The sequence below is a fragment of the Salvelinus sp. IW2-2015 genome, linkage group LG9 (genome assembly GCF_002910315.2).
Source record: "Salvelinus sp. IW2-2015 linkage group LG9, ASM291031v2, whole genome shotgun sequence".
NCBI classification, from domain to species: domain Eukaryota; kingdom Metazoa; phylum Chordata; class Actinopteri; order Salmoniformes; family Salmonidae; genus Salvelinus; species Salvelinus sp. IW2-2015.
Genome location: NC_036849.1, coordinates 27,088,761 through 27,113,633, shown reverse-complemented (window position 1 = coordinate 27,113,633; position 24,873 = coordinate 27,088,761). Strand labels below are relative to the sequence as shown.

Below are 24,873 nucleotides of genomic sequence, written 5' to 3'. Positions count from 1 at the left end.
TCTAACCTGACCCTCAACACCCTTTCTCGAGCAGCATCTAGTCTCCCATCCGAGGGACTGACCAGGACCACCCTGCTTGCTTCAGAAGCAAGCCAGGAGTGGATGCAGAGTGGTACTGCTTTACTCTTGTTTTCACTAACTGCCTCAAGTGTCTGGCCTTTGTACCCAAATCATTTGCAGGGTGGTTCTCCATCCAGGACTGACCGAGGACCAATCCCTGCTTGCTTTAGAGGCCAGCCGAGCAGCTTGGGGCAGGGCGGGATATCGCTGCTGTTACCACCATATCCACACTATTGCAGCAGCACACTTCACGACTTACAACCCAGCCAGCACAACTGAAGACTACCACACCAGCAGCCCACTGAAATGCGACTACAACACCAGCTCGACCCCCTGTACGACTACCAACTACCCAGCCAGACACTGAAGACGTTACAAATCACCCGAGCCGACACTGAAAGACTACACACCACCGCACACTGTAGACTACATACATACCCAGCCAGACTGCAAAGACTCAACACCCAGCCGCACACTGAAAGACTACCAACACCCAGCCAGCACACTGAACGACTACAACACCAGCCAGCCAACTGATAAGACTTGACAACACCCAGCCGCACACTGAAGAGTACTACAAAACCCAGCCAAGCACCCTGTTGTGTACCCTCTTCACCTGTGTATCTCTGAGCAGGGCACTACTCTGCGCTGGAGAGGAGGACGTGTTTCGGCGAGTGTGTCGTGGGTGTGGTCACAGGAAGTGAAGAGCGCGTACGGAGCAGCCTTCCTTCCTTCCAGCCCCAGGTGGCTCGATTTTTTGATTTGGTCCAAGCTGGAGGTTTCAAAGTTTGTTCGGAGGGGTGAGAACATCCGAACCAACGAGCGATCCTTACAGTATGGCCCCGCCCCTGACCTGATCTCTGGGAAAGGGTAGGGGTCAGGGTCGAGTAACACGGTTACATTATAGTGGTTGTTGACTGATGATACAGACTCGCAGTTTACAGGCGTGTGACTAGTTAATTTATATGGATGTGTTAGCTGTGTTATACGACAGGCGTTAAGCGTGGTCGTGACTACGTTAGTTATAGATGTGTCTAGACTGCGTGTTAATACAGACAGCAGTTAAGGGGTTGTGACTAGTTACATTATAGATGTGTTAGACTGTGTAATACAAGACAGCGTTAAAGGGTTGTGACTAGTTACATCTTAGAGGTGTTAGAGCTGTGCGCATATACGACAGCAGTAAAGGTTTGGTACTAGTTACATATATGATGTAGTTAGACTGTGTTAATACGACAGTAAAGGGGTTGTGACTGTTACATTATAGATGTGTTAGCTGTGTACTACAGAAGGCAGTTAAAGGTAGTGATAGTAATTATAGTGTGTTAGACTGTGTTCATACAGACAGCAGTACAAGGCGTGTGGACTAGTGTACTTATAGATGTGTTAGACTGTGTTCATACAGACACAGTTAAGGTGTGACTAGTTATTATAGAATGTGTTAGACTGTGTTATCGACGCAGTTAACGGGGTAGGTGACTATGTTACATTATAGATGTGTAATACCGGACAGCAGTTAAAAGGGGGCTATGTGACTTAGTTACAATTATAGATGTGTTAGACTGTGTTAATACGACGCAGTTTAGAAGGGGTCGTGACTATTACATTATAGGACTGTGTTAGACTGTTGTTCTACAGACGCAGTTAAGGCGGTTGGTGATAGTTAAATTTCTAGATGTGTAGATGTGAATACCAACGCACGTTAAAGGGTGTGTGGCGCTAGTTAATTATAGATGTGTTAGACTGCTGTTAATACAGACAGCAGTTAAAGGGTCTGGGACTAGTTACTTATAGATGTTTCAGGACTGTGTTAATACAGACAGCAGGTTAAAGGGTGTGACTAGTTAAATACTTAGATTGTTATGACTGTGTATAATACAGACATCCGTTAAAGGGGTAGTGACTTAGTTAAATTATAGATGTGTTGGACTGTGTTAATTCCAGACAGCAGTTAAGGGCTTTGTGAGACCTAGTTAATTATAGTGTTGTTAGACTGTGTTAATACAACAGCAGTTTAACGGGTGACTAGTTAAATTATGATGTTGTTAGACTGTGTTAATACAGACAGCAGTTAAAGGTGTGACTAGTTAAATTATAATGTAGTAGACTGTGTTAATACAGACTCAGCAGTTAGGGTTCTGGTTGACAGTAAATTATGATTTGTGATGTTATAGCCCGTGTGTTAATACGACAGCAGTTAAAGGGAGGTATCAGTATAGGAAGTGCACTTAATAATACATTGTAATCAGTCATAGGAATCACTATGAATAGTTTTATAGTATCAGTCATAGTGGGAGTACCTTTTTATATACGACTACATTTTAGGATTGTAATTTAGCATGAGCACATAACAACACTTACAGTTAAGTGCGAAACACCTGATGTATACTTATAAATTACATGTAATCATCATAGGAAGCGCATTGATAAAGTTTATACTAGATTTTTTCTAGTTAAGTAATCAGCTTTAGTGTGGATAAGAACTGTTTATGATTCTTACGTGTTGAGATGTGGTAAGTTCTATCATAGAGGAAACCTCGAGATAATGTTAACTAGTAGTCAGGTACTCATATAGGGGAAACACGGAATAATGTAATTACATGGTAATCAGCTAAGGGAAACACTGATGATGTAATTAATGGTAATCAGTCATAGGAGAAACATTGATCAATTAAGTACGTTAAGGAATTAGAGCCAGTTCATGTAGGGAACATGAGATGAAGGATAATACGGAAGTCTCGCAGGTCATGGGAAAACATCTTGAATAAGATGACGTTATTAAATGTATAGATGTGTTTAGGGGGGTTAAGGATCAAACCTAGGAAACATCTGGATAAGGAATTACATGTTTTAATCAGGTATATCAGGGACGCACTTGAGCTGAATTTGTAATATAGTTAGGGGCTCATCAGTTTATAGGGGGATGACCCACTGATAATTGTCGAATTAGTATTGTATCATCATAGGAGGATACACTATGATAGTGAAATTATGTTTGTGTAGACTGGTTAATCAGTTCAGGAGGGAAACACTATGACATTGAACTTAGTGTATTCGTCATTAGGAATGCTAATTACAGCACCGCAGAGTTACAGGAGGTATATCACTTGAATAGATATGTACACGATTACTTATGAGCATGTGTTTAGACTGTTGATTAATACAGACAGCAGTATTCATAGCAGGTTGACTAGTTAAAATTATAGATGTGTTAGACTGTGTATATATTCCAGAAGCAGTTTAAGGGTTTGCGACTAGGTTACTATTATAGATGTGATCTAATAGACGTTAGTTAATAAGAACAGCAGTTTAAGGAGGTGGACTAGACTTGATGACTTTTAATTACGTAGTATCATCTGTTCATAGGGGAAATAGTGTAATAGTTATTATGTTGGTTAGATCATGTCATAGTGCGAAAACTCACATCGATAGAAGTAACTATGCGTACTGTGATAAATACGAGTGTGAGGGAAACACTGATGATGTAATTATGGTAATCAGTCATAAGGGAAACACTGATGATGTAATTACGATGGTAATCAGTCATAGGGGAAACACTGATAATGTAATTACTGGTAATCAGTCATAGGGGAAACACTGATGATGTAATTACGTGGTAATCAGTCATAGGAAACACTGATGATTAATTACGTGGTAATCAGTCATAGGGGGAACACTGTATGTAATTAGCGTGGTAATGCAGTCATAGGGGAAACAACTGATGATATGTAATTAAGTTATGTTTGACTGTATGTTTCCCCTATGACTGATTACCACGTAATTACATCATCAGTGTTTCCCCTATGACTGATTACCACGTAATTACATCATCAGTGTTTTCCCTATGTGCATCTAGCAGTTGCGCACCGGTACTGCTAAATCGTGGCCGCCACTGCAAAAAAAAGGGAAGATCCCAATCCCCCCGCTATCTCTGCCACCGCTGCTGAAAGACATCCTAGGGGAAACTCTGCACCGCCACTCATCTATACTTACTTGGACCTTCCTGTGAACTAGTCCTATATGAACATGCTTCCTATGTAGAATGGGAGCGGGCGCACTCGCATGGTGGTTAGTTCACTCCTGGACAATGAGACTCACATTCATACAGGACTGAGCTATTACACTTAGGTCCAGAGCAGGCCACAAACATGGGAGCCACCGGTGCAACTAGTCAACATGAGACATGACATTGTCACTGACATACCCTGTTAGCTTTCCAAACCATGTTAGTGTATCTGGTTGATGGACAAGGTTAGCCATGTGTGTGAGTGCATAGCCTTTTGGTGAGTTTGTGTGTGTTTGTGTGTGGCGAGTCGTAACAGTCAAGAAGATGAAAGGACACAGATGCTTCAGCTAATGCCAACGCTCAACACCAGCCTGTCGTGTTACCATAGGGGGGGTAGTGGGGGAGGGGAGGCCCTCTCTGGGATCCTCAGCAATTACATCCTGACATGGGCACAGAACGAGGCACGGGGTGGGTCAAGGGGCGTTGGATATAGGAATAACCTAAACTAGAGCTGGAGCAAAATAAGATTGGGGTGTATATAGGGGGGTAAAAAAACACATGTCGACACAAACTCCTTGGAGAGTGAAAGGGGTTCATTTCATACAGGCTTACACAACGGACCTGAAGACACAGACCACCTGCTGACCCACTGACCCGCTGCATTAACCGGATCGTATTCATTGCAATGAAGAACACAAAGATAATTTTTGGGGGGAGGAAAATAAAAGTGTTGAGAAAATGTAGAAAGGTGAACACGTGTTTCACAAATAATATTGTCAAACAGAATCAAAACAATTGTAAAAGTAATCGTTGCAAAGAAACGGTTACTATGACTACTATCTACTGACTAGCTACTAGTGCTAGGTGTACTACTGACAGGCAGCTCTGTACTTACAAGCCCATTGGGGTCCCTTGGGTAGCCTGCTTTGAAGGAGCGGCGTGACTGGGTTGGGGCAGGGTGAAGATGGGAGCTGTATTGATGCCGGGGAAGGTGATACACATGATTGGGAAAATAGGGCTATATGGAAACCAGAGAGAGAGGAAGGATGAAGATGGAGAATGGTTAAAACATGTGGATTGTATGAGGGACCATTCATACGCATACACTGAGTATACAAAACATTAAGAACACCTGCTCTTTCCATGACATAGCTTTCACCTAGATTCACCTAAACAGTCTATAATCCATTTTTTATGTCACTTGTTAAATCCACTTCAATCAGTGTAGATGAAGGGGAGGAGACTGGTTAAAGAAATATTTGTAAGCCTTGAGACAATTGAGACATGGAATGTGTATGTGTGCCATTCAGAGGGTGAATGGGCAAGACAAAATATTTAAGTGCCATTGAACAGGGTATGGTAGTAGGTGCCGGGCGCACCGGTTTGTGTCAAGAACTGCAACGCTGCTGGGTTTTTCATGCTCAACAGTTTCCCATGTGTATCAAGAATGGTCCACCACCCAAAGGACATCCAGCCAACTTGACACAACAGTGGGAAGCATTGGAGTCAACATGGGCCAGCATCCCTGTGGAACACTTTCAACATCTTGTAGAGTCCATGCCCTGACGAACTGAGGCTGTTCTGAAGGCAAAAGGTGTGTGTGTGTGGGGGGGGGGGGACTTAGTAACCAAGTCCTGTGTGTATGCGAAGGTAAACTGAGGTAGGTACAACTGCACTGTGATTCTTTTTATACTAAGGTATGAATGGGCAAGACAAAATATTTAAGTGCCTTTAAACAGGGTATGGTAGTAGGTGCCAGGCACACCGGTTTACTGGTATTCTGAAGTACGTTGAACAAACCTTCGCTACTCTACTGTATACTAAATGAATGTGTACTGAGCTACGTTCAGGTGCAGTCATCTGCCTGTCTGCTGCTGTGTTGTGTTGACGTCTCACCCGGGTGTAGAAGGGGTGCTGGGGGGCAGGCATGCTGTAGTAACTGCTGTGGGGCTGGGGGGGCACTAGCCCTGGGGGGGGCAGGGAGCCAGAGAAGGAGCCAGTGGGGGAGCAGGCGGCCATGTGCTGGCCGAAGGCAGAGGAGGCGCGGGCTGGGACGTCCTGCAGGGGCAGCGTGGGATAGGCCACTCCTCCAAAGTGCATCTGCTCCCTGGCAGCACGGACATCTAATGGAAGAGAGGGAGAGGGGAGGAGAGATGAGAGAGGGAGCAGGAGAGAAAGACAGATAGAGAGGGAGAGTGGGTGGAGAGACAGAAAGATGTAATGAAAGAGAGGGAGAGGAGGGAAGGAAGAGCGGGGAGAGAAATGGAGACGTTTCATCTGAGGCTGATGTAGATCACGTCTTGGCCCCGAATATAAAGACACTTTAGATCCACCCACTCAAACTGATTCAGCCAATCATATTTGATCATTCTTATTGAGTTCAAATAGAGATGTTCTGTGGAGAGCAAGCAAATCATATTCCACATACATGGAGAAACTTTGATTCTGTGATTGAGTGCACTTGATGGAGCAGGGTGTAAATTAAACGGTTCTTTATAGGCTTTACTGAAAATAGACAACGTTCATTCAAACTGTCACTTTTGCCAAGAACACCGTCTTTCTTACTGATAAATTGTATTTTGACAAATAGAGTTACAACATAGTGGAATCAGTGGCCTGGTAAGAAACAGGAAAAAAATGTCTCCGTCATAAGAGTGTCTGTTGTTGAATGATGGGTTGAGTAGAGACCCAATCCTGCAGCAGGGAGCACAATGGAGGCCTTATGCCCACTGGCTTGATGCCCACTGGCTTGATGCCCACTGGCTTGATGCCCACTGGCTGGCTGCAGGACACTGGACACAGGAATGGATGACTGGCTAGGGACAGGGGTATACAGTTGAAGTCAGAAGTTTACATACACTTACGTTGGAGTCATTAAAACTTGTTTTTCAACCACTCCACAAATTTCCTGTTAACAAACTATAGTTTTGGCAAGTCGGTTAGGACATCTACTTTGAGCATGACACAAGTCATTTTTCCAACAATTGTTTACAGACAGATTATTTCACTTATAATTCACTGTATCACAATTCCAGTGGGTCAGCAAAGGACCTTGTGAAGATGCTGGAGGAAACAGGTACAAAAGTATCTATATCCACAGTAAAATGAGTCCTATATCGACATAACCTGAAAGGCCGCTCAGCAAGGAAGAAGCCACTGCTCCAAAACTGACATAAAAAAGCCAGACTACGGTTTGCAACTACACATGGGAACAAAGATCAGACTTTTTGGAGAAATGTCCTCTGGTCTGATGAAACAAAAATATAATTGTTTGGCCATAATGACCATCGTTATGTTTGGAGGAAAAAGGGGGAGGCTTGCAAGCCGAAGAACACCATCCCAATCGTGAAGCACGGGGGTGGCAGCATCATGTTGTGGGGGTGCTTTGATGCAGGAGGGACTGGTACACTTCACAAAATAGATGGCATCATGAGGCAGGAAAATTATGTGGATATATTGAAGCAACATCTCAAGACATCAGTCAGGAAGTTAAAGCTTGGTCGCAAATGGGTCTTCCAAATGGACAATGACCCCAAACATACTTCCAAAGTTGTGGCAAAATCGATTAAGGACAACAAAGTCAAGGTATTTGAATGGCCATCACAAAGCCCTGACCTCAATCCTATAGAAAATATGTGGGCAGAAATGAAAAAGCGTGTGCGAGCAAGAGAGGTCTACAAACCTGACTCAGTTACACCAGCTCTGTCAGGAGGAATGGGCCGAAATTCAGCCAACTTATTGTGGGAAGCTTGTGGAAGGCTACCCGAAACGTTTGACCCAAGTTATACAATTTAAAGGCAATGCTACCAAATACTAATTGAGTGTATGTAAACTTCTGACCCACTGGGAATGTGATGAAAGAAATAAAAGCTGAAATAAATCATTCTCCCTACTATTATTCTGACATTTCACATTCTAAAATAAAGTGGTGATCCTAACTGACCTAAGAACGGGAATTTTTACTAGGATTAAATGTCAGAATTGTGGAAAAACTGAGTTTAAATGTATTTGGCTAAGGTATGTAAACTTCCGATTTCAAATGTAGGTCATCTTCCAGAGGAATGGATGACTGGCTAGGGACAGGGGTATAGGTACCTTCCAGAGGAATGGATGACTGGCTAAGGGACGAGGGTATAGGTCACCTTCCAGAGGAATGGATGACTGGCTAGGGACAGGGTATAGGTCACCTTCCAGAGGAATGGATGACTGGCCAGGGAGGGACAGGGCACGGTCACCTTCCAGAGAATGGATGACGGCCAGGAGGACAGGGCACTGGTCACCTTCCAGAGTGGAAGGTGGGCTAACAGAGGAGATCGCACACAACCACACACAACACACACACACACACACACACACACACACACCACACACACACACACACACACACCACACACAACACACAACACACACACACAACACACACACACACACACACCACACACACACACACACACACCACACAGATGAATACAAGACAAATACACACACACTAAGATGAAGAGACATGTAAACATCAACACACAGACACAACAAGCATACACACACACTAAGATGAAGACACATGTAAACATCAACACAAAGATACAACAAGCATACACACATGCACTCATCTCATACACATAAGAATTGTCCTAAAATACTAAATTTATTAGAATGGATAACTGGCCAGAGAGTCACTGGTCACCTTTCTGTCCCTGTGACCACCATGACAAAGGCGGTCTCTGCTGGTCAACAGACAGACTCAGTGTAACACTGTGGTCACTAACAGCATGGTGCCATCACACTAAGTCCAGGGTAACAACTGTTATGGTGGATAGATACATCATTTGTATTAACTGACCAGCTCAGCGCACAGTGACGCCCGTGTGACAGCCCGGAATTGTCCCAAACACCATGTGGCCAATAAATGAGTAGGTGAGCATTGCGTCATTCACACTAAATAGCATCTCTGCTGATAGTGACGTCAGCCCTTTGAGCTGGATAGCTGATCGACTGTTGTGTGAGAGTCTTTGGCAGCATTCAAATGCATTTGGTTGCAGATCAATGAGTAAGCAACAATTTTGCTAATTACACCACCTCACTTCTACCAACACGTCTCCTGCGCCAGATGACTGTGTGATCTCCAGATGACTGTGTGATCTCGCTCTCTGTGGCCGATATGAGCAAAACGTTTAAAGAGGTTAACAATCAGATGACTGAATACCAGGGCGCGTCTCTCAAAGCATGACCAGCTGTCAGGCGTCTTCACAGACATTTACAATCTCTCCTTGTCCCACTCTGTAATCCCAACATGTTTCAAACTGACCACTATTGTCCCTGTTCCCAATAGTTCCAAGGTAACCTTCTGACATGACTATGTCCCCTGTAGCACTCACATCTGTAATTATGAAGTGCTTTGAAAGGCTGGTCATGACACACATCAACACTATCATCTCAGACACCCTAGACCAACTCCAATTCACATACCACCTCAACAGATCCACAGATGACACAATTTCAATTGCTCTTCACACTGCTCTCTCCCACCTGGACAAGAGGTGAAATAACTATGTGAGAAGGCTGTTGATAGACTACAGCTCAGCGTTCAACACCATAGTCCCCTCCAAGTTAATCACCAAGCTAGGGACCCTGGGACTGAACACCTCCTTCTGCAGCTGAATGCTGGACTTCCTGACAGGTCGGCCCCATGTGGTGAGGGTAGGCAACAACACCTCCGCCACACTGACCCTCAACACGGGGGCCCCTCAGGGGTGTGTGCTTAGTCCCCTTATGTACTCCCTGTTCACCCACGACTCCGTGGCCAAGCACAAATCCAAAGCCATCATCAAGTTTACTGACGACACAACGGTGGTAGGCCTGATCACCGACGGCGATAAGTCAGCATACAGGGAGGAGGTCAGAGACTTAGCAGTGTGGTGCCAGGACGACAACCTCTCCCTCAACGTCAGTAAGACCAAGGAGCTGATCGTGGACTATAGGAGAAAGAGGGAAGAGCAGGCCCCCATCCACATCGACGGGGCTGTTGTGGAGCGGGTCGAGAGCTTCAAGTTCCTTGGCGTCTACATCACTAAGAACTTAACATGGGCAAAGTAAGGTGGACTGAACACCTCGGTGCAGATGAAAACGTAATAATAACAACACAAAACAAATTATAAGGCTAGAGAAATGTATCGACCAACATTACCAAAACAATCAACATCCAAACATAACAGAGGGTAAACATGGAGAACCAATCCCCAAAAGAAAACGCGACTCCTTGACGGACACAGATGATTTATGCTTTTCACAACCGGGAATGGTAAGGAGATCTGTTAAAATCGATCAATGATAAACTGTGCATACATGAATTAGTCAGTAAAGATATAAAGGAGTTGAAGGTGAGCCTGGAGATGAGTGACGAATACGCTGTTACAATGGAGAAACAAACAAACAAGCTGAAAGGGACAGTCAATGAGATTGAAACAAACATTTCATAGACTAGGTCTATGAGAAGAAATCTGATACTTACTGCTATCAAAGTAAAAGAAGGGTGAAGATCCTGAAAGTGTGGTAAAATAATTCTATTTTACAGCGCTACAGAGCCCAGGTGATGGTGTCGACAAAATTTAACTCGAACGTGTACAGCGTTTCGGAAAAAGATATGAGCACCCAATCGCTGCCAAATTTGAATTCTTCAGAGATAAAATAAATGGTTAAAAGCCTGAGTAAAAGACTTGCTGGCCCGAAAATAGGAATTAATGATCAGTTCCTGAAGGAAATTGCAGAACGGCGCAAAGTTCTGTACCCAATCTTCAAGCAGAATAGATTAAAAGGGAAACGTATAGCTTTCGTAATCAATAAACTGTATATAACCAAATTTTCTGAGAAACAAAGACTATTCCATGGCTATTCTAAATATTACAAAGTTCCCATAGAGGAGTCGAATAATGGAACACCCAATACTATCCATGGTAGGCATTGTAATAAAAAAATATGTAGGAAAACAATAAAATACAACAATTGATACAAAAATAAAATACAACTACACCATCCCATTCAAGATAAGGAATCTTTCAAATAATTAGAATTTGACTTAATTAGTATTAAATAGATAAGACAGCATTAGAAGAAAGCATAATTAGTATTAAATAGATAAGACAGCATTAGAAGAAAGCATAATTAGTATTAAATAGATAAGACAGCATTAGAAGAAAACATAATTAGTATTAAATAGATAAGACAGCATTAGAAGAAAACATAATTAGTATTAAATAGATAAGACAGCATTAGAATAAAGTATAATTAGTATTAAATAGATAAGTCAGCATTAGAAGAAAACATAATTAGCTAAATAATACATCTAATATAAGGAACCGGAACACAAAAGTACTCAATCAACATGGTAGAGATAAAACACAGCAAACAGGGGACATAGAAGGCACAGTATGTGGGTATGTGCAAGTGTATTGTGATGGAAGGTGGGGTGTGTGTTTTTGTGTTTGGAAAAGTGTGGAGTTAAGTGAGAGAAAAAGGAAAATGGTTGCATATCCCAGAGCCCATGTATAGTCCCCAACACTATACCCTAGACACCCACCTGAGCGACCCATACACTAAGGAGAAGTCCTTATCTGTTTTATGGGCCTAATGTAAGTAGTCTATACGCAGCCAAAACAGAAAGATGAATGCAGCCAGAGAGCCACTGGAGCAGCACAGCCCCCTCAAGATTCTGAGCCTGCCTGGCAGGGTTGGTCCTACAAAGCCAAGGCCCCCTGATGGGAGAGCATAATATACAAGGACATTCTCAAAGCTGCTAATGAGAACCTTGACGACCTTGTACCTAGCCAGTGGGGATTCCGGTGGGGTGCCCCCACCCAGGTAGTAGCAGTGCTGGCAACACTAGCTGCAGTAACCCACTGGGAGGGGGTCACACTCGGATAATCAGAAAGGGGGGCAAATTACTGTGGCCCTGTTGGCACAAATAATCAAAGGTCTGACAGCACGGAGATGCTTGGGAAAATGGTCAAAACGGGGGACCAGCGTATGAGTGTTTCAGGGTATAGGGGTGTGTCTGAGCTCCATGAGCAAGGACTAACATTGGTTAATAAAATCTCTCAATTTTTACTACATTTTTGCTAAATTTTACATGCCTTCTCAAAAAGCTGCAACTGTATATGCATTTGCCCATTAAATCCTTTCTTGAGTTGGGCTCGGGGATGGAAAAATGTTGAACATCTGAGCTTGTGGTTGTTTGTGGGGGAAAGGGGTCGAGTGTGTATGAGTATGTTTGTGTGTGTGTATCCCACATCTGTTGGTATGGGGTAAAGATGTAAGGGATTAGACACAGTAAGTTCATTAGAGTTACCAGCCTAAGAAATTGCAGCCCAAATAAATGCTTCACAGAGTTCAAGCAACAGACACATCTCAACATCAACTGTTCAGAGGAGACTGCATGAATCAGGCCTTCATGGTCTAATTGCTGCAAAGAAACCACTACTAAAGGACACCAATAAGAAGAAGAGACTTGCTTGGGCCAAGAAACATGAGCAATAGACATTAGACCGGTGGAAATCTGTCCTTTGGTCTGATGAGTCCAAATTTTTGATTTTTGGTTCCAACCTCTGTGTCTTTGTGAGACACATAGTAGGAGAATGGATGATCTCCGCATGTGTAGTTCCCAACGTGAAGCATGGAGGAGGAGGTGTGATGGTGCTTTGCTGATGACACTGCATGTTATTTATTTCGAATTCAAGGCACACTCAACCAGCATGGCTACCACAGCCTTCTGCAGCGATACGCCATCCCATCTGGTTTGCGCTTAGTGGGACTATAATTCGTTTTTCAACAGGACAATACCCAACACACCTCCAGCCTGTGTAAGGGCTATTTGACCAAGAAGGAGAGTGATGGAGGGCTGCATCAGATGACCTGGCCTCCACAATCACCCAACCTCAACACAATTGAGATGGTTTGGGATGAGTTGGACCGCAGAGTGAAGGAAAAGCAGCCAAGGGCTCAGCACATGTGGAAACTCCTTCAAGACTGTTGGAAAAGCATTCCAGGTTATATTTTAATTTATTTAACCTTCATTTAACTAGGCAAGTCAGTTAAGAATAAATTCTTATTTACAATGACGGCCTACCCCGGCCAAACCCGGATGACACTGGGCCAATTGTGCGCCGCCCTATGGGACTCCCAATCATGGCCGGATGTGATTAAGCCTGGATTCAAACCAGGGACTGTAGTGAAGCCTCTTGCATTGAGATGCAGTGCCTTAGACCCCTGCGCCACTCGGGAGCCCCAAGTGAAGCTGGTTGAGAGAATGCCAAGAGTGTGCAGAGCTGTCATCAAGGCAAAGGGTGGCTACTTTTTAATCTCGAATATAAAATATATTTTGATTTGTTTAACACTTTTTTGGTTACTACATGATTTCATGTGTTATTTCATAGTGTTGATGTCTTCACTATTATTCTACAATGTAGAAAATAGTAATAATAAAGAAAAACTCTTGAATGAGTAGGTTTGTCCAAACTTTTGACTGGTACTGTATATACATTTAGTAATAACTATATATAATAAAAATCGAGGTGAGGGCGTTTAAAATGCTTTTGGCAGTTGATCTGCTTCTGTTCTGTGGGTGGCAATGTGTTCTCTTTTCGAAGGATGGGTCCCGGTCTCTCGGGGGCCCTGGTATCCGGAGGGACAGGGGTGGTCTGAAGGTCACTGGGATGACAATCGAACTTGGGATGGGGAGGGGGAGTTTAGCGGGTGGACTAGTGGAGAACAATTGGAGGTTTACTTAGTAGCAATACAAATATCATGGTACAGCTATATGGACACTCAAACACTATGGTACTTTTTAATGGTAAGTTTACAAACATATATTATGATAAATATAATTTATATTTGTATCTCATTATGGTAAATGGTGAAATGTGTATAGCCAGTTATAATCCTAATGGCTTAGCAGATAATAAGAAAAGACTATCAGTATTTACCTGGCTAAAGAGAAGGAATATAATATCTATTGTTTACAGGAAACTCATTCAACAATTTTAGATGAAGTTGTGCGGAAAAAGGACTGGGGGGGCGAAACATACTTCTCCCATGGACAAAGAAACTCAAAAGGGGTGATGATATTAATTAACAATAATTTTCCACAAGGTAGATTGATGATTTTAAATATGTTAATGGCTCATTCATCTATAAGGTCCAAATAATGATGATCCATGCTTCTTTGAAAATATATATAATCATTTATCAAACGTACAAGCAATACAATACTCTATTATTATGGTGGGAGATTATAATACTGTTTTAAATACCTCTATGGACCGTAAAGGAAATAACACTATACACTATCACGCACTTAAGGAAATCACAAATGTCATGGATATATTGGAACTAGTGTATACAGTGCCTTCAGACAGTATTCAGACCCCTTAACTTTTTACACATTTTGTTACGTTACAGCCTTATTCTAAAATTGATTAAATAGTTCCCCCCCCCCCCTCATCAATCTACAGATAATACCTCATAATGACAAAGCAAAAAACGTTTTTTAGAAATGTTTGCTAATATATTAAAAATAAAAAAACTGAAATATCACATTTATATAAGTATTTAGACCCTTTACTCAGTACTTTGTTGAAGCACTTTTGGTAGCAATCACAGCCTTGAGTCTTCTTGGGTATGATGCTACATGCTTGGCACACCTGTATTTGGGCAGCTTCTCTCATTCTTCTCTGCAGATCCTCTCAAGCTCTGTCAGGTTGGATGGGGAGTGTTGCTGCACAGCTATTTTCAGGTCTCTCCAGAGATGTTTGATGGGGTTCAAGTCCGGACTCTGGCTGGACCACTCAAGGACATTCAGAGACTTGTACCGAAGCCACTGCTGCGTTGTCTTGGCTACGTGCTTAGGGTCGTTGTCCTGTTGGAAGGTGAACCTTCGCCCCAGTCTGAGGTCCTGAGCCCTCTGGAACAGGCTTTCATCAAAGATATCTCTGTACTTTGCTCCGTTCACCCTCTCGTCAATCCTGACTAGTGTCACAGTCCCTGCCGCTCAAAAACATCCCCACAGCATGATGCTGCCACCACCATGCTTCACCGTAGGGATGGTGCCAGGTTTCCTCCAGACATGACGCTTGGCATTCAGGCCAAAGAGTTCAATCTTGTTTCTCATGGTCTGAGAGTCTTTAGGTGCCTTTTGGAAAACTCCAAGCGGGCTGTCATGTGCCTTTTACTGAGGAGTGGCTTCTGTCTGGCCACTCTACCATAAAGGCCTGATTGGTGGAGTGCTGCAGAGATGGTTGTCCTTCTGGAAGATTCTCCCATCTCCACAGAGGAACTTTAGAGCTCTATCAGAGTGACCATCGGGTTCTTCGTCACCTCCCTGACCAAGGCCCTTCTCCCCCAATTGCTCAGTTTGGCCGGGCAGCCAGCTCTAGGAAGAGTCTTGGAGGTTCCAAACTTCTTCCATTTAAGAATGATGGAGGCAACTGTGTTCTCGGGAACCTTCAATGCTGCAGAAATGTTTTGCTATGCTTCCCCAGATCTGTGCATCGACACAATCCTGTCTCGGAGCTCTACAGACAATTCCTTCGACCTCATGGCTTAGTTTTTGTTCTGACATGCACTGTCAACTGTGGGACCTTATATAGACAGGTGTGTGCCTTTCCAAATCATGTCCAATCAATAGAATTTACCACAGGTGGACTCCAATCAAACTGTAGAAACATCTCAAGGATGATCAATGGAAACAGGATGCACCCGAGTTCAATTTCGAGTCTCATAGCAAAGGGTCAGAATACTTATGTAAATAAGGTATTTCAGTTTTAAATTTTTAATAAATTTGCAAAATCTAAAAACCTGTTTTCGCTTTGTCATTAAGGGGTAGATCCCTGATGAAAATGTTTTATTGAATCAATTTTAGAAGAAGGCTGAAACACAACAAAATGAGGAAAAAGTCAAGGGGTCTGAATACTTCCCGAAGGCACTGTATATGGAGGCTTAAATATCCTGACCTAGTGAGATATACATTTGAAGTCAGAAGTTTACATACACTTAGGTTGGAGTCATTAAAACACGTTTTTCAACCACTCCACAAATGTCTTGTTAACAAACTATAGTTTTGACAAGTTGGTTAGGACATCTACTTGGAGCATGACACAAGTACCTTTTTCAACAATTGTTTACAGACAGAATATTTCACTTACAATTCACTGTATCGCAATTCCAGTGGGTCAAAAGTTTACATGCACTAAGTTGAAAATCAAAAGAAATCAGCCAAGACCTCATAAAACAATTGTCGACCTCCATAAGTCTGGTTCATCCTTGGGAGCAATTTCCAAATGCCTGAAGGTACCACGTTCATCTGTACAAACAATAGTACGCAAGTATAAACACCATGGGACCACGCAGCCGTCATACCGCTCAGGAAAGAGACGCGTTCTGTCTCCTAGAGATGAACGTACTTTGGTGCGAAAAGTGCAAATCAATCCCAGAACAACAGCAAAGGACCTTGTGAAGATGCTGGAGGAAACAGGTACAAAAGTATCTATATCCACAGTAAAACGAGTCCTATACCGACATTACCTGAAAGGCCACTCAGCAAGGAAGAATCCACTGCTCAAAAACCGCCATAAAAAAGCCAGACTACGGTTTGATGGCATCATGAAGAAGGGAAATTATGTGGATATATTGAAGCAACATCTCAAGGCATCAGTCAGGAAGTTAAAACTTGGTCGCAAATGGTTCTTCCAAATGGACAATGACCCCAAGCATACTTCCAAAGTTGTGGCAAAATGGCTTAAGGACAACAAAGTCAAGGTATTGGAGTGGCCATCACAAAGCCCTGACCTCAATCCTATAGAAACTTTGTGGGCAGAACTGAAAAAGTGTGTACAAGCAAGGAGGCCAACAAACCTGACTCAGTTACACCAGCTCTGTCAGGAGGAATGGGTAAAAATTCACCCAACTTATTGTGGGAAGCTTGTGGAAGGCTACCCGAAACGTTTGACCCAAGTTAAACAATTTAAAGGCAATGCTACCAAATACTAATTGAGTGTATGTAAACTTCTGACCTACTGGGAATGTGATGAAAGAAATAAAAGCTGAAATAAATCATTCTCTACTACTATTATTCTGACATTTCACATTCTTAAAATAAAGTGGTGATCCTAATTGACCTAAGACAGGGAATTTTTACTAGGATTAAATGTCAGGAATTGTGAAAAACTGAGTTTAAATGTATTTGGCTAAGGTTCAATTAAGCTAGTTGTCTTGACTACCATTTTATGTCATTCTCGCTGGCACCAAAAGTTTAAAAAAAAGTGTTGACAGGGTACAGAATGCGGTCAGACCAGCAAATAACCGGCATATACATTACTCTTACAGAATTTCCACATGGGTGAGGATATTGGACATTTTATCAAAGCCTATTGGATGATAACTTGTTTTTAACCCAAGGGGGTTGGCGCCCCCCCTTGGGTTGTGCCGTGGCGGAGATCATTGTGGGCTATACTCGGACTCTCAGGATGGTAAATTGGTGTTTGAGGATATCCCTCTAGTGGTGTGGGGGCTGTGCTTTGGCAAAGTGGGTGGGGTTATATCCTGCCTGTTTGGCCCTGTCTGGGGGTATCATCGGACGGGGCCACAGTGTCTCACGACCCCTCCTGTCTCAGCCTCCATTATTTATGCTGCAGTAGTTTATGTGTCAGGGGCTAGTGTCAGTCTGGTATATCTGGATTATTTATCCTGTCTTATCTGGTGTACTGTGTGAATTTAAGTATGCTCTCTCTAATTCTTTCTTTCTCTCTCTCGGAGGACCTGAGCCCTAGGACCATGCCTCAGGACTACCTGGCCTAATGACTCCTTGCTGTCCCCAGTCCACCTGGCCGTGCTGCTGCTCCAGTTTCAACTGTTCTGCCTGCGGCTATGGAACCCAAATGACATTTACTCCTGAGTTGCTGACCTGTTGCACCCTTGACAACCACTGTGATTATTATTTGACCCGGCTGGTCATCTATGAACTTTTGAACATCTTGGCCATGTTCTGTTATAATCTCCACCCGGCACAGCCAGAAGAGGACTGGCCACCCCTCATAGCCTGGTTCCTCTCTAGGTTTCTTCCTAGGTTCTGGCCTTTCTAGGGAGTTTTTCCTAGCCACCGTGCTTCTACACCGGCATTGCTTGCTGTTTGGGGTTTTAGGCTGGGTTTTTGTACAGCACTTTGAGATATCAGCTGATGTAAGAAGGGCTTTATAAATAAATTTGATTTGACAGAAGAATTTATAATGGAATTTTTCCGACATAACATTGGTACAATAGATCCCTTATTGTTTGGGACACTTTTCAGATGTTCCTTTAGAGGCCATGCAATTCAGTACTCAATGGAAGGACTAAGAGTACAGATAGATAGCAATAAAAACTGTACCAAACTGTACCATAGACACAGAATAAGTTAGAGGAAAAACAAAAAGAAATGGAGGAACTTATTCAAGAAAGATCAAGTGTAATATATTATCAAAATAAAGCGAACTGGATGGAACATTTACTGAAAGTTGTTCACCAAATTATATTTTGAAAGAGTAAGAAAAGTACTTTAAGCATATGTCTTTGTTTCGGTCTCCTCCATCTCCACTAACCAACGTTTATTGTATGGATTTAAAAAATAATAATAATGTAAAATTAACTGCTGTACAGAAAGACTGATGTGAAGGCCAAATTACAGAGGAGGAACTTCTTGATGCAATTAGACCCTTTAAGTCCGGGAAAACTACAGGGCTGGATGGCATACCAGTGGAGGTATACCAAACCTTTTTTTTTTTTATATACTCAGAGCACCATTATTAGCATGTTTTAACCACTCCTATAAAAAATGTAGATTATCAGATACTCAACAAGAAGGCCTGATTGCATTATTACTGAAACAGGACCCAGGTGGTAAATATAAAGATCCAGTCCATTTAAAAACTTGGAGGCCCCTTACACTTCAGTGTTGTGATGCAAACTTTAATTTGACAATTTTTCTTTGTCAAATTTTTCAAGCTCTGTCAAATTGGTTGTTGATCATTGCTAGACACCCATTTTCTGGTTTTGCCATAGATTTTCAAGTAGATTTAAGTCAAAACTGTAACTTGGCCACTCAGAAACATTCACTGTTTTCTTGATAAGCGACTGCAGTGTAGATTTGCCATTGTGTTTTTCGGTTATTCATCTCCCAGTGTCTGGTTGAAAGCAGACTGAAGAATCTTTCATTCTAGGATTTTGCCTGTGCTTAGCTCCATTCTTAGCTCCACACAAGCATACCCATAACGTGATGCAGCCACTACTATGGTTGAAAATATGAGAGTGGTACCCAGTGATGTGTTATATTGAATTTGCCCCGAACATAACACTCTGTATTCAGGAGAGTTCATTTCTTTGCAACATTTTAGCAGTATTACTTTAGTGCCTTGTTGCAAACAGTTTGGAATATTTTTATTATGTACATGCTTCCTTATTTTCACTCTGTCAATTAGGTTAGTATTGTGGAGTAACTACAATGTTGTTGATCCATCCTCAGTTTTCTCCTATCACAGTCATTAAACTCTGTAACTGTTTTAAAGTCACCTTTGGCCTCATGGTGAAATCCCTGAGTGGTTTCCTTCCCCTCCGGCAACTGAGTTAAGGATGCCTGTATCATTGTAGTGACTGCAGGTATTGATACAGGTATTGATACACCAATTCGGATATTATTCATACTAATCAGACTGTTTTTTTTTTTTAAATGGATGATACATTGGAGATAAAATAAGACAAGTACTGGAAACAATAGAACACTATGAAAAATCTGGAAAACCAGGCCTGGCATTCATTGCTGACTTTGAAAAGGCTTTTTATAAAAGTACGACTAGAATGTATATATAAATTCCTGGAATATTTCAGTTATCGAGAATCTCTTATAAAATGGGTTAAAGTTATGTATAGTAAGCATAGGTGTAAAATAGTAAATAATGCCTACTTCTCAGAAAGTATTAAACTGTCAAGGGAAGTAAAACAAGGTTGTCCACTTTCGGCATATCTATGTATTATGGCCATCGAAATGTTAGGTATTAAAATCAGATCCAACAATAATATCAAGGGGTTAGAAATCCAGGGCTTAAAAACAAGGTGTCATTGTATGCTGATGATTCATGCTTTCTTTTAAATCCACCATCTGGATCCCTCCACAGCCTTATAGAGGATCTAGATACTTTTTATAACCTCTCTGGATTAAAACCAAATTATGATTAGTGTACTATATTACGTATTGGATCACAAAAAAATAAAACTTTTACATTACCGTGTAGTTTACAGATAAAATGGTTTGACGGTGATGTGAACACACTCGATATACATATCCCGAAAGAAAGAAATTATCTCACTACAATACATTTTAATAGAAAGTATGCAAAAAATAGATAAGACCTTGCTACCATGGAAAGGAAAAAAACTGTATTTTTGTGGAAAAATAATTTCGACTAACTCTTTAGTCATATCCCAGTTTACCTATTTGCTTATAGTCTTGCCTACTGTACACCTAGCGAACAGTTTTTTTTTTATTATTTGAGAAAAAAACATTCAATTTTATTTGGAACGGCAAGCCAGACATTTTAAAGCATTAGACCCCTCACTAAATACTTCAGTCTTACAAAAGTTATACATCAATCCAAATTGGTTCTCTAGCAAATTAGTAAGAATGTCTCACCTTATGTTCAAGAATGGCCCTTTTCCCTTTATTCAGATTACAACCTCTCACTTTCGGTTATTTGAAAATGAAATAATCTCCAAAATATCGCAATTTTCTAAACAAGCCATAGAAAGTTGGTTGCAATTTCAGTTTAATCCACCAGAAAAGACAGAACATATAATACAACAAATATTGTGGTTAAACTGAAATATAGTAATTGATCAAAAAAACATTAGAATTTTAGATTTTTTTAAAGGTATAATCTTTGCAAATAATATCATAAATAGGACTGGTGGAATTGTCACACATGCAGCTAACAAGAAAATATGGAAATGTCTGCTCTACCCAAAATGACAACCAACTAACTGCAGCATTACCGCAAAAATGGAAGAGGAAAGTGGAAGGGGGAAAAAGTAAGGAATTTGTCTGTCGGCACTGCATTAAGACCAAAATTATTAAAGAAATTAGGATAAATAAAAAAGTATACCAATTTAATTTAAGGACCAAAACATTGACAGCTGTGCAATTTTCAATGTACCGATTCCATGGCACATGGTTTATGAACTGATATGCAAAACGAAGCCGGATTCAAAACGTGCAACCAATAGAATGTTATATATATACTGTATATGGGGGATACAACCATCCCAGCCCTGCAGATTTTGCTGCAAAGAGACAGAGTCATGAGATCATTTGTTTTGGTACTGTCCACATGTAGCTTGTTTTTGGTCACAGGTCCAGGAATGGCTGAAGAATTGCAACATTTACCTGGAGCTAACTCTGCAGATAGCACTACTGGGTGATTTGAAAAGACGTAGTCAATCGATCAATAATATAATAATACTTTTAGCAAAAATGTTTATCTTTAATTTACAATCTGTTGAAACTATGAGAATAGAAAGGTTCAGAACTTTTGTGAAACATCACAGCACAGTTGAAAAATATATGGCAAATAGAATGTGTTTATAAGCTGGAAGTAGAAGCCTTAGTGTTGTTGTTCATTAGTTTACTCCAATTAGGGGAGGGGTGGTAGGGTTAGTGGAAAATAATAAAGGAAAATATATTTAAAAAAATAACTTAACATGGCCCACACACAACACAGTCGTGACGAGGGCATGGCAGTGCCCTTTACCTTTCAGGAGGCTGAAAAGATTTGGCATGGGCCCCTCGGATCCTCAAAAAGTTCTACAGCTGCACCATCGAGAGCATCTTGAATGGCTGCAACACCGCTTGGTATGCCAACTACACCGCCCTTGACTGCAAAGCGCTAGAGGGTGGTATGGACAGCCCAGTACATCACTGGGGCCGAGCTCCCTTACATTCAGGACCTCTATACCAGGCGGTGTCAGAGGAAGGCGCGAAAAAGTGCCAAAGAGCCACCCAAGCCATAGATTTTTCAGTCTGCTACCATCCGGCAAACGGTACCGGAGCATCGGCTATACAAGCTTCGAGACAGCTTCTACCCACAAATCATAAGACTGCTAATAGCCAGACTGAGAAAGTCAATTAATATTACCCCAACTATTTGCACTGACCCTATACACACTAACTAGACTATATAAACACACCATATACATACTCACTAGACTATATATACACACACTCACTAGACTATATATACACGCCATATACACACTCACTAGACTATATATAGACACCATCTACACACTCACTAGACTATATATACACACTATATGCACACTCACTAGACTATATATACACACCATACACACACTCACTAGACTGTATATACACACCATATACACACTCACTAGACTATATATACACACTATATGTAACGGTCCTGACCTGTTTTATGTTGTTTTTGTATGTGTTTAGGTCAGGGCATGTGTTTTGGGTGGGCAGTCTATGTTATCTGTTTCTATGTTGGTTTTGGGTTGCCTGGTATGGCTCTTGATTAGAGGCAGGTGGTTTGCGTTTTCCTCTAATTAAGAGTCATATTTAGGTAGGGCGTTCTCACTGTTTGTTTGTGGGTGATTGTCTTCCGTGTCTGTGTATTGTTTGCACCATACGGAACTGTTACGGTTTGTTCGGTTTGTGTAGTCTATTTGTCCTATTCGTCCTATTCGTGCGTTCTTGTTGTTTTATGTAAGTTCGTCGTATAGGTCTGTCTACACTGTTTTGTTATTTTGTTAGTTTATACAAGTTCGTGTCTATGTTAAACGTTTGTAGCCTGTGTGTGTGCACATCGTTTATTTAGCTTCACGATCGTTTATTTGTTTTTGTTAAATAAATATGTGTTCAAACTTCGCTGCGCCTTGGTTCCAAGGCGGGAGAGAGATCTATGGGGGCAGGGCTGGCGGGCTCTCGCCCCGCTCATTGGCAGGCTGACGGCTCTCGAGCGCTCATGGCAGGCTGACGGCTTCTCCCGACGCTGCATGGCAGGCTGCGGCTCTCGACGCTCATGGCAGGCTGACGGCTCTGGCTGCTCATGGCTCGCTGACGGCTCTGGCTGCTCAATGGCTCGCTGACGGCTCTGGCAGCTCTGGCTCGGCTGACGGCTCTGGCAGATCGCTGTTGCTGCGGCTTGAGCTCCTGTCTGTTGACGGCTCTGGCAGATCTGTCTGGTTGGCGGCTCTGGCAGATCCTGTCTGGTTGGCGCTCTGGCAGATCCTGTCTGGTTGGCGGCTCTGGCAGTCCTGTCTGGTTGGCGGCTCTGGCAGATCCTGTCTGCGGACGGCTCTGGCGAGCTCTGTCTGGGGGCGGCTCTAGCGGCTCCTGTCTGGCGGACGGCTCTGTAGGCTCATGGCAGACGGGCGGCTTTGCAGGCTCACGGCGACGGGCGGCTTTGCAGGCTCATTGCAGACGGATGGCTCAGACGGCGCTGGGGAGACGGATGGCTCAGATGGCGCTGGGGAGCGGATGGCTCAGTGGCGCTGGGTGAGACGGATGGCTCAGATGGCGCTGGTGAGACGGATGGCTCAGATGGCGCTGGTGAGACGGATGGCTCAGATGGCGCTGGTGAGACGGATGGCTCTGGCCGGATACTGCGCACTGTAGACTGGTGCGTGGTGCCGGAACTGGAGCACCTGGCTAAGGATAAGCACCTCCTACTAGTGCGGGGAGCAGGGACAGGGCACACTGCATTCTCAAAGCCCACTCTATACCTGATGCGAGGTACCGGCACTGGTGACACCGGGCTGAGGACAAGCACATCAGGATTAGTAGGGGGAGAAGATACAGTGTGTTCAGGCTCTGGAGACGCACAGGTGGCTTAGTGCGTGGTGCCGGAACTGGAGGCACCGGGCTAGATACACGCACTACAGGGAGAGTGGCGTGGAGGAGGAACAGGGTCAGGAGACGCCTGGTAGCCTAGTGCGGTAATGTAGGCACTGTAGGTATCGTCTAGGCTGGGGCGGGAGGTGGCGCCGGAAATACCGGACCGGTCGAGCGTACTGGCTCTCTTGAGCATTGAGCCTGCCAACCTTACCTTGGTTGAATGCTCCCGGTGTGCCCGACCAGTGCGGGGAGGTGGAATAACCGCCACCGGGCTATGTAGGCGAACCGGGGAAACCATGCGTAAGGCAGGTGCCATGTATGCCGGCCGCGAGGAGACGCACTGGAGACCAGACGCGTTGAGCGGCCTCATGACACCTGGCTCAATACCCAATCTAGCCTACAGTGCGGGGAGGTGGAATAACCCGCATGGCTATGCACTCGTACAGGAGACACCGTGCGCTCTACTGCGTAACACGGCGCCTGCCCGTACTCCCGCTCTCCACGGTAAGCCTGGGAAGTGGGCGCAGGTCTCCTACCTGCCCTTGGCCCACTACCTCTTAGCCCCCCCAAGAAATGTTTGGGTGTTACTCACGGCGTTGGCTTGGTTCCGTGCCAGACGCGTTCCTCATAACTCCGGTTCCTCTCTCCGGTAGCCTCTGCTCTCCTCGTGCCTCCAGCTGTTCCCATGGGAGGCGATCCCTACCAGCCAGGTCTCCTCCCATGTGTAGCAACCTTTTCCGTCCAATATATCGTCCCAAGTCCATTCCTCTTCTTTTCCTGTCCTTACTCCGTTTACTCCGCTGCTTGGCTCTGGAATGGTGGGTGATTCTGTAACGGCGGTCCTCCTCCTCTTCACTCGAAAAGGAGGAGTAGTGAGGGA

At 43.2% G+C, this 24,873-nt stretch overlaps 1 protein-coding gene across 1 annotated transcript in view; it reads right to left on the bottom strand.

Annotated features, from left to right (window-relative positions):
* LOC111968377 (kinase D-interacting substrate of 220 kDa B) overlaps positions 1-24,873 on the bottom strand; it is a 114,014-nt gene that overhangs the window by 15,665 nt on the left and 73,476 nt on the right. The window contains 3 exon segments of the mRNA XM_070445061.1: positions 4,450-4,506; positions 4,962-5,084; positions 5,963-6,189. Of these exon segments, the coding sequence (XP_070301162.1) occupies positions 4,450-4,506; positions 4,962-5,084; positions 5,963-6,189 (407 nt within the window).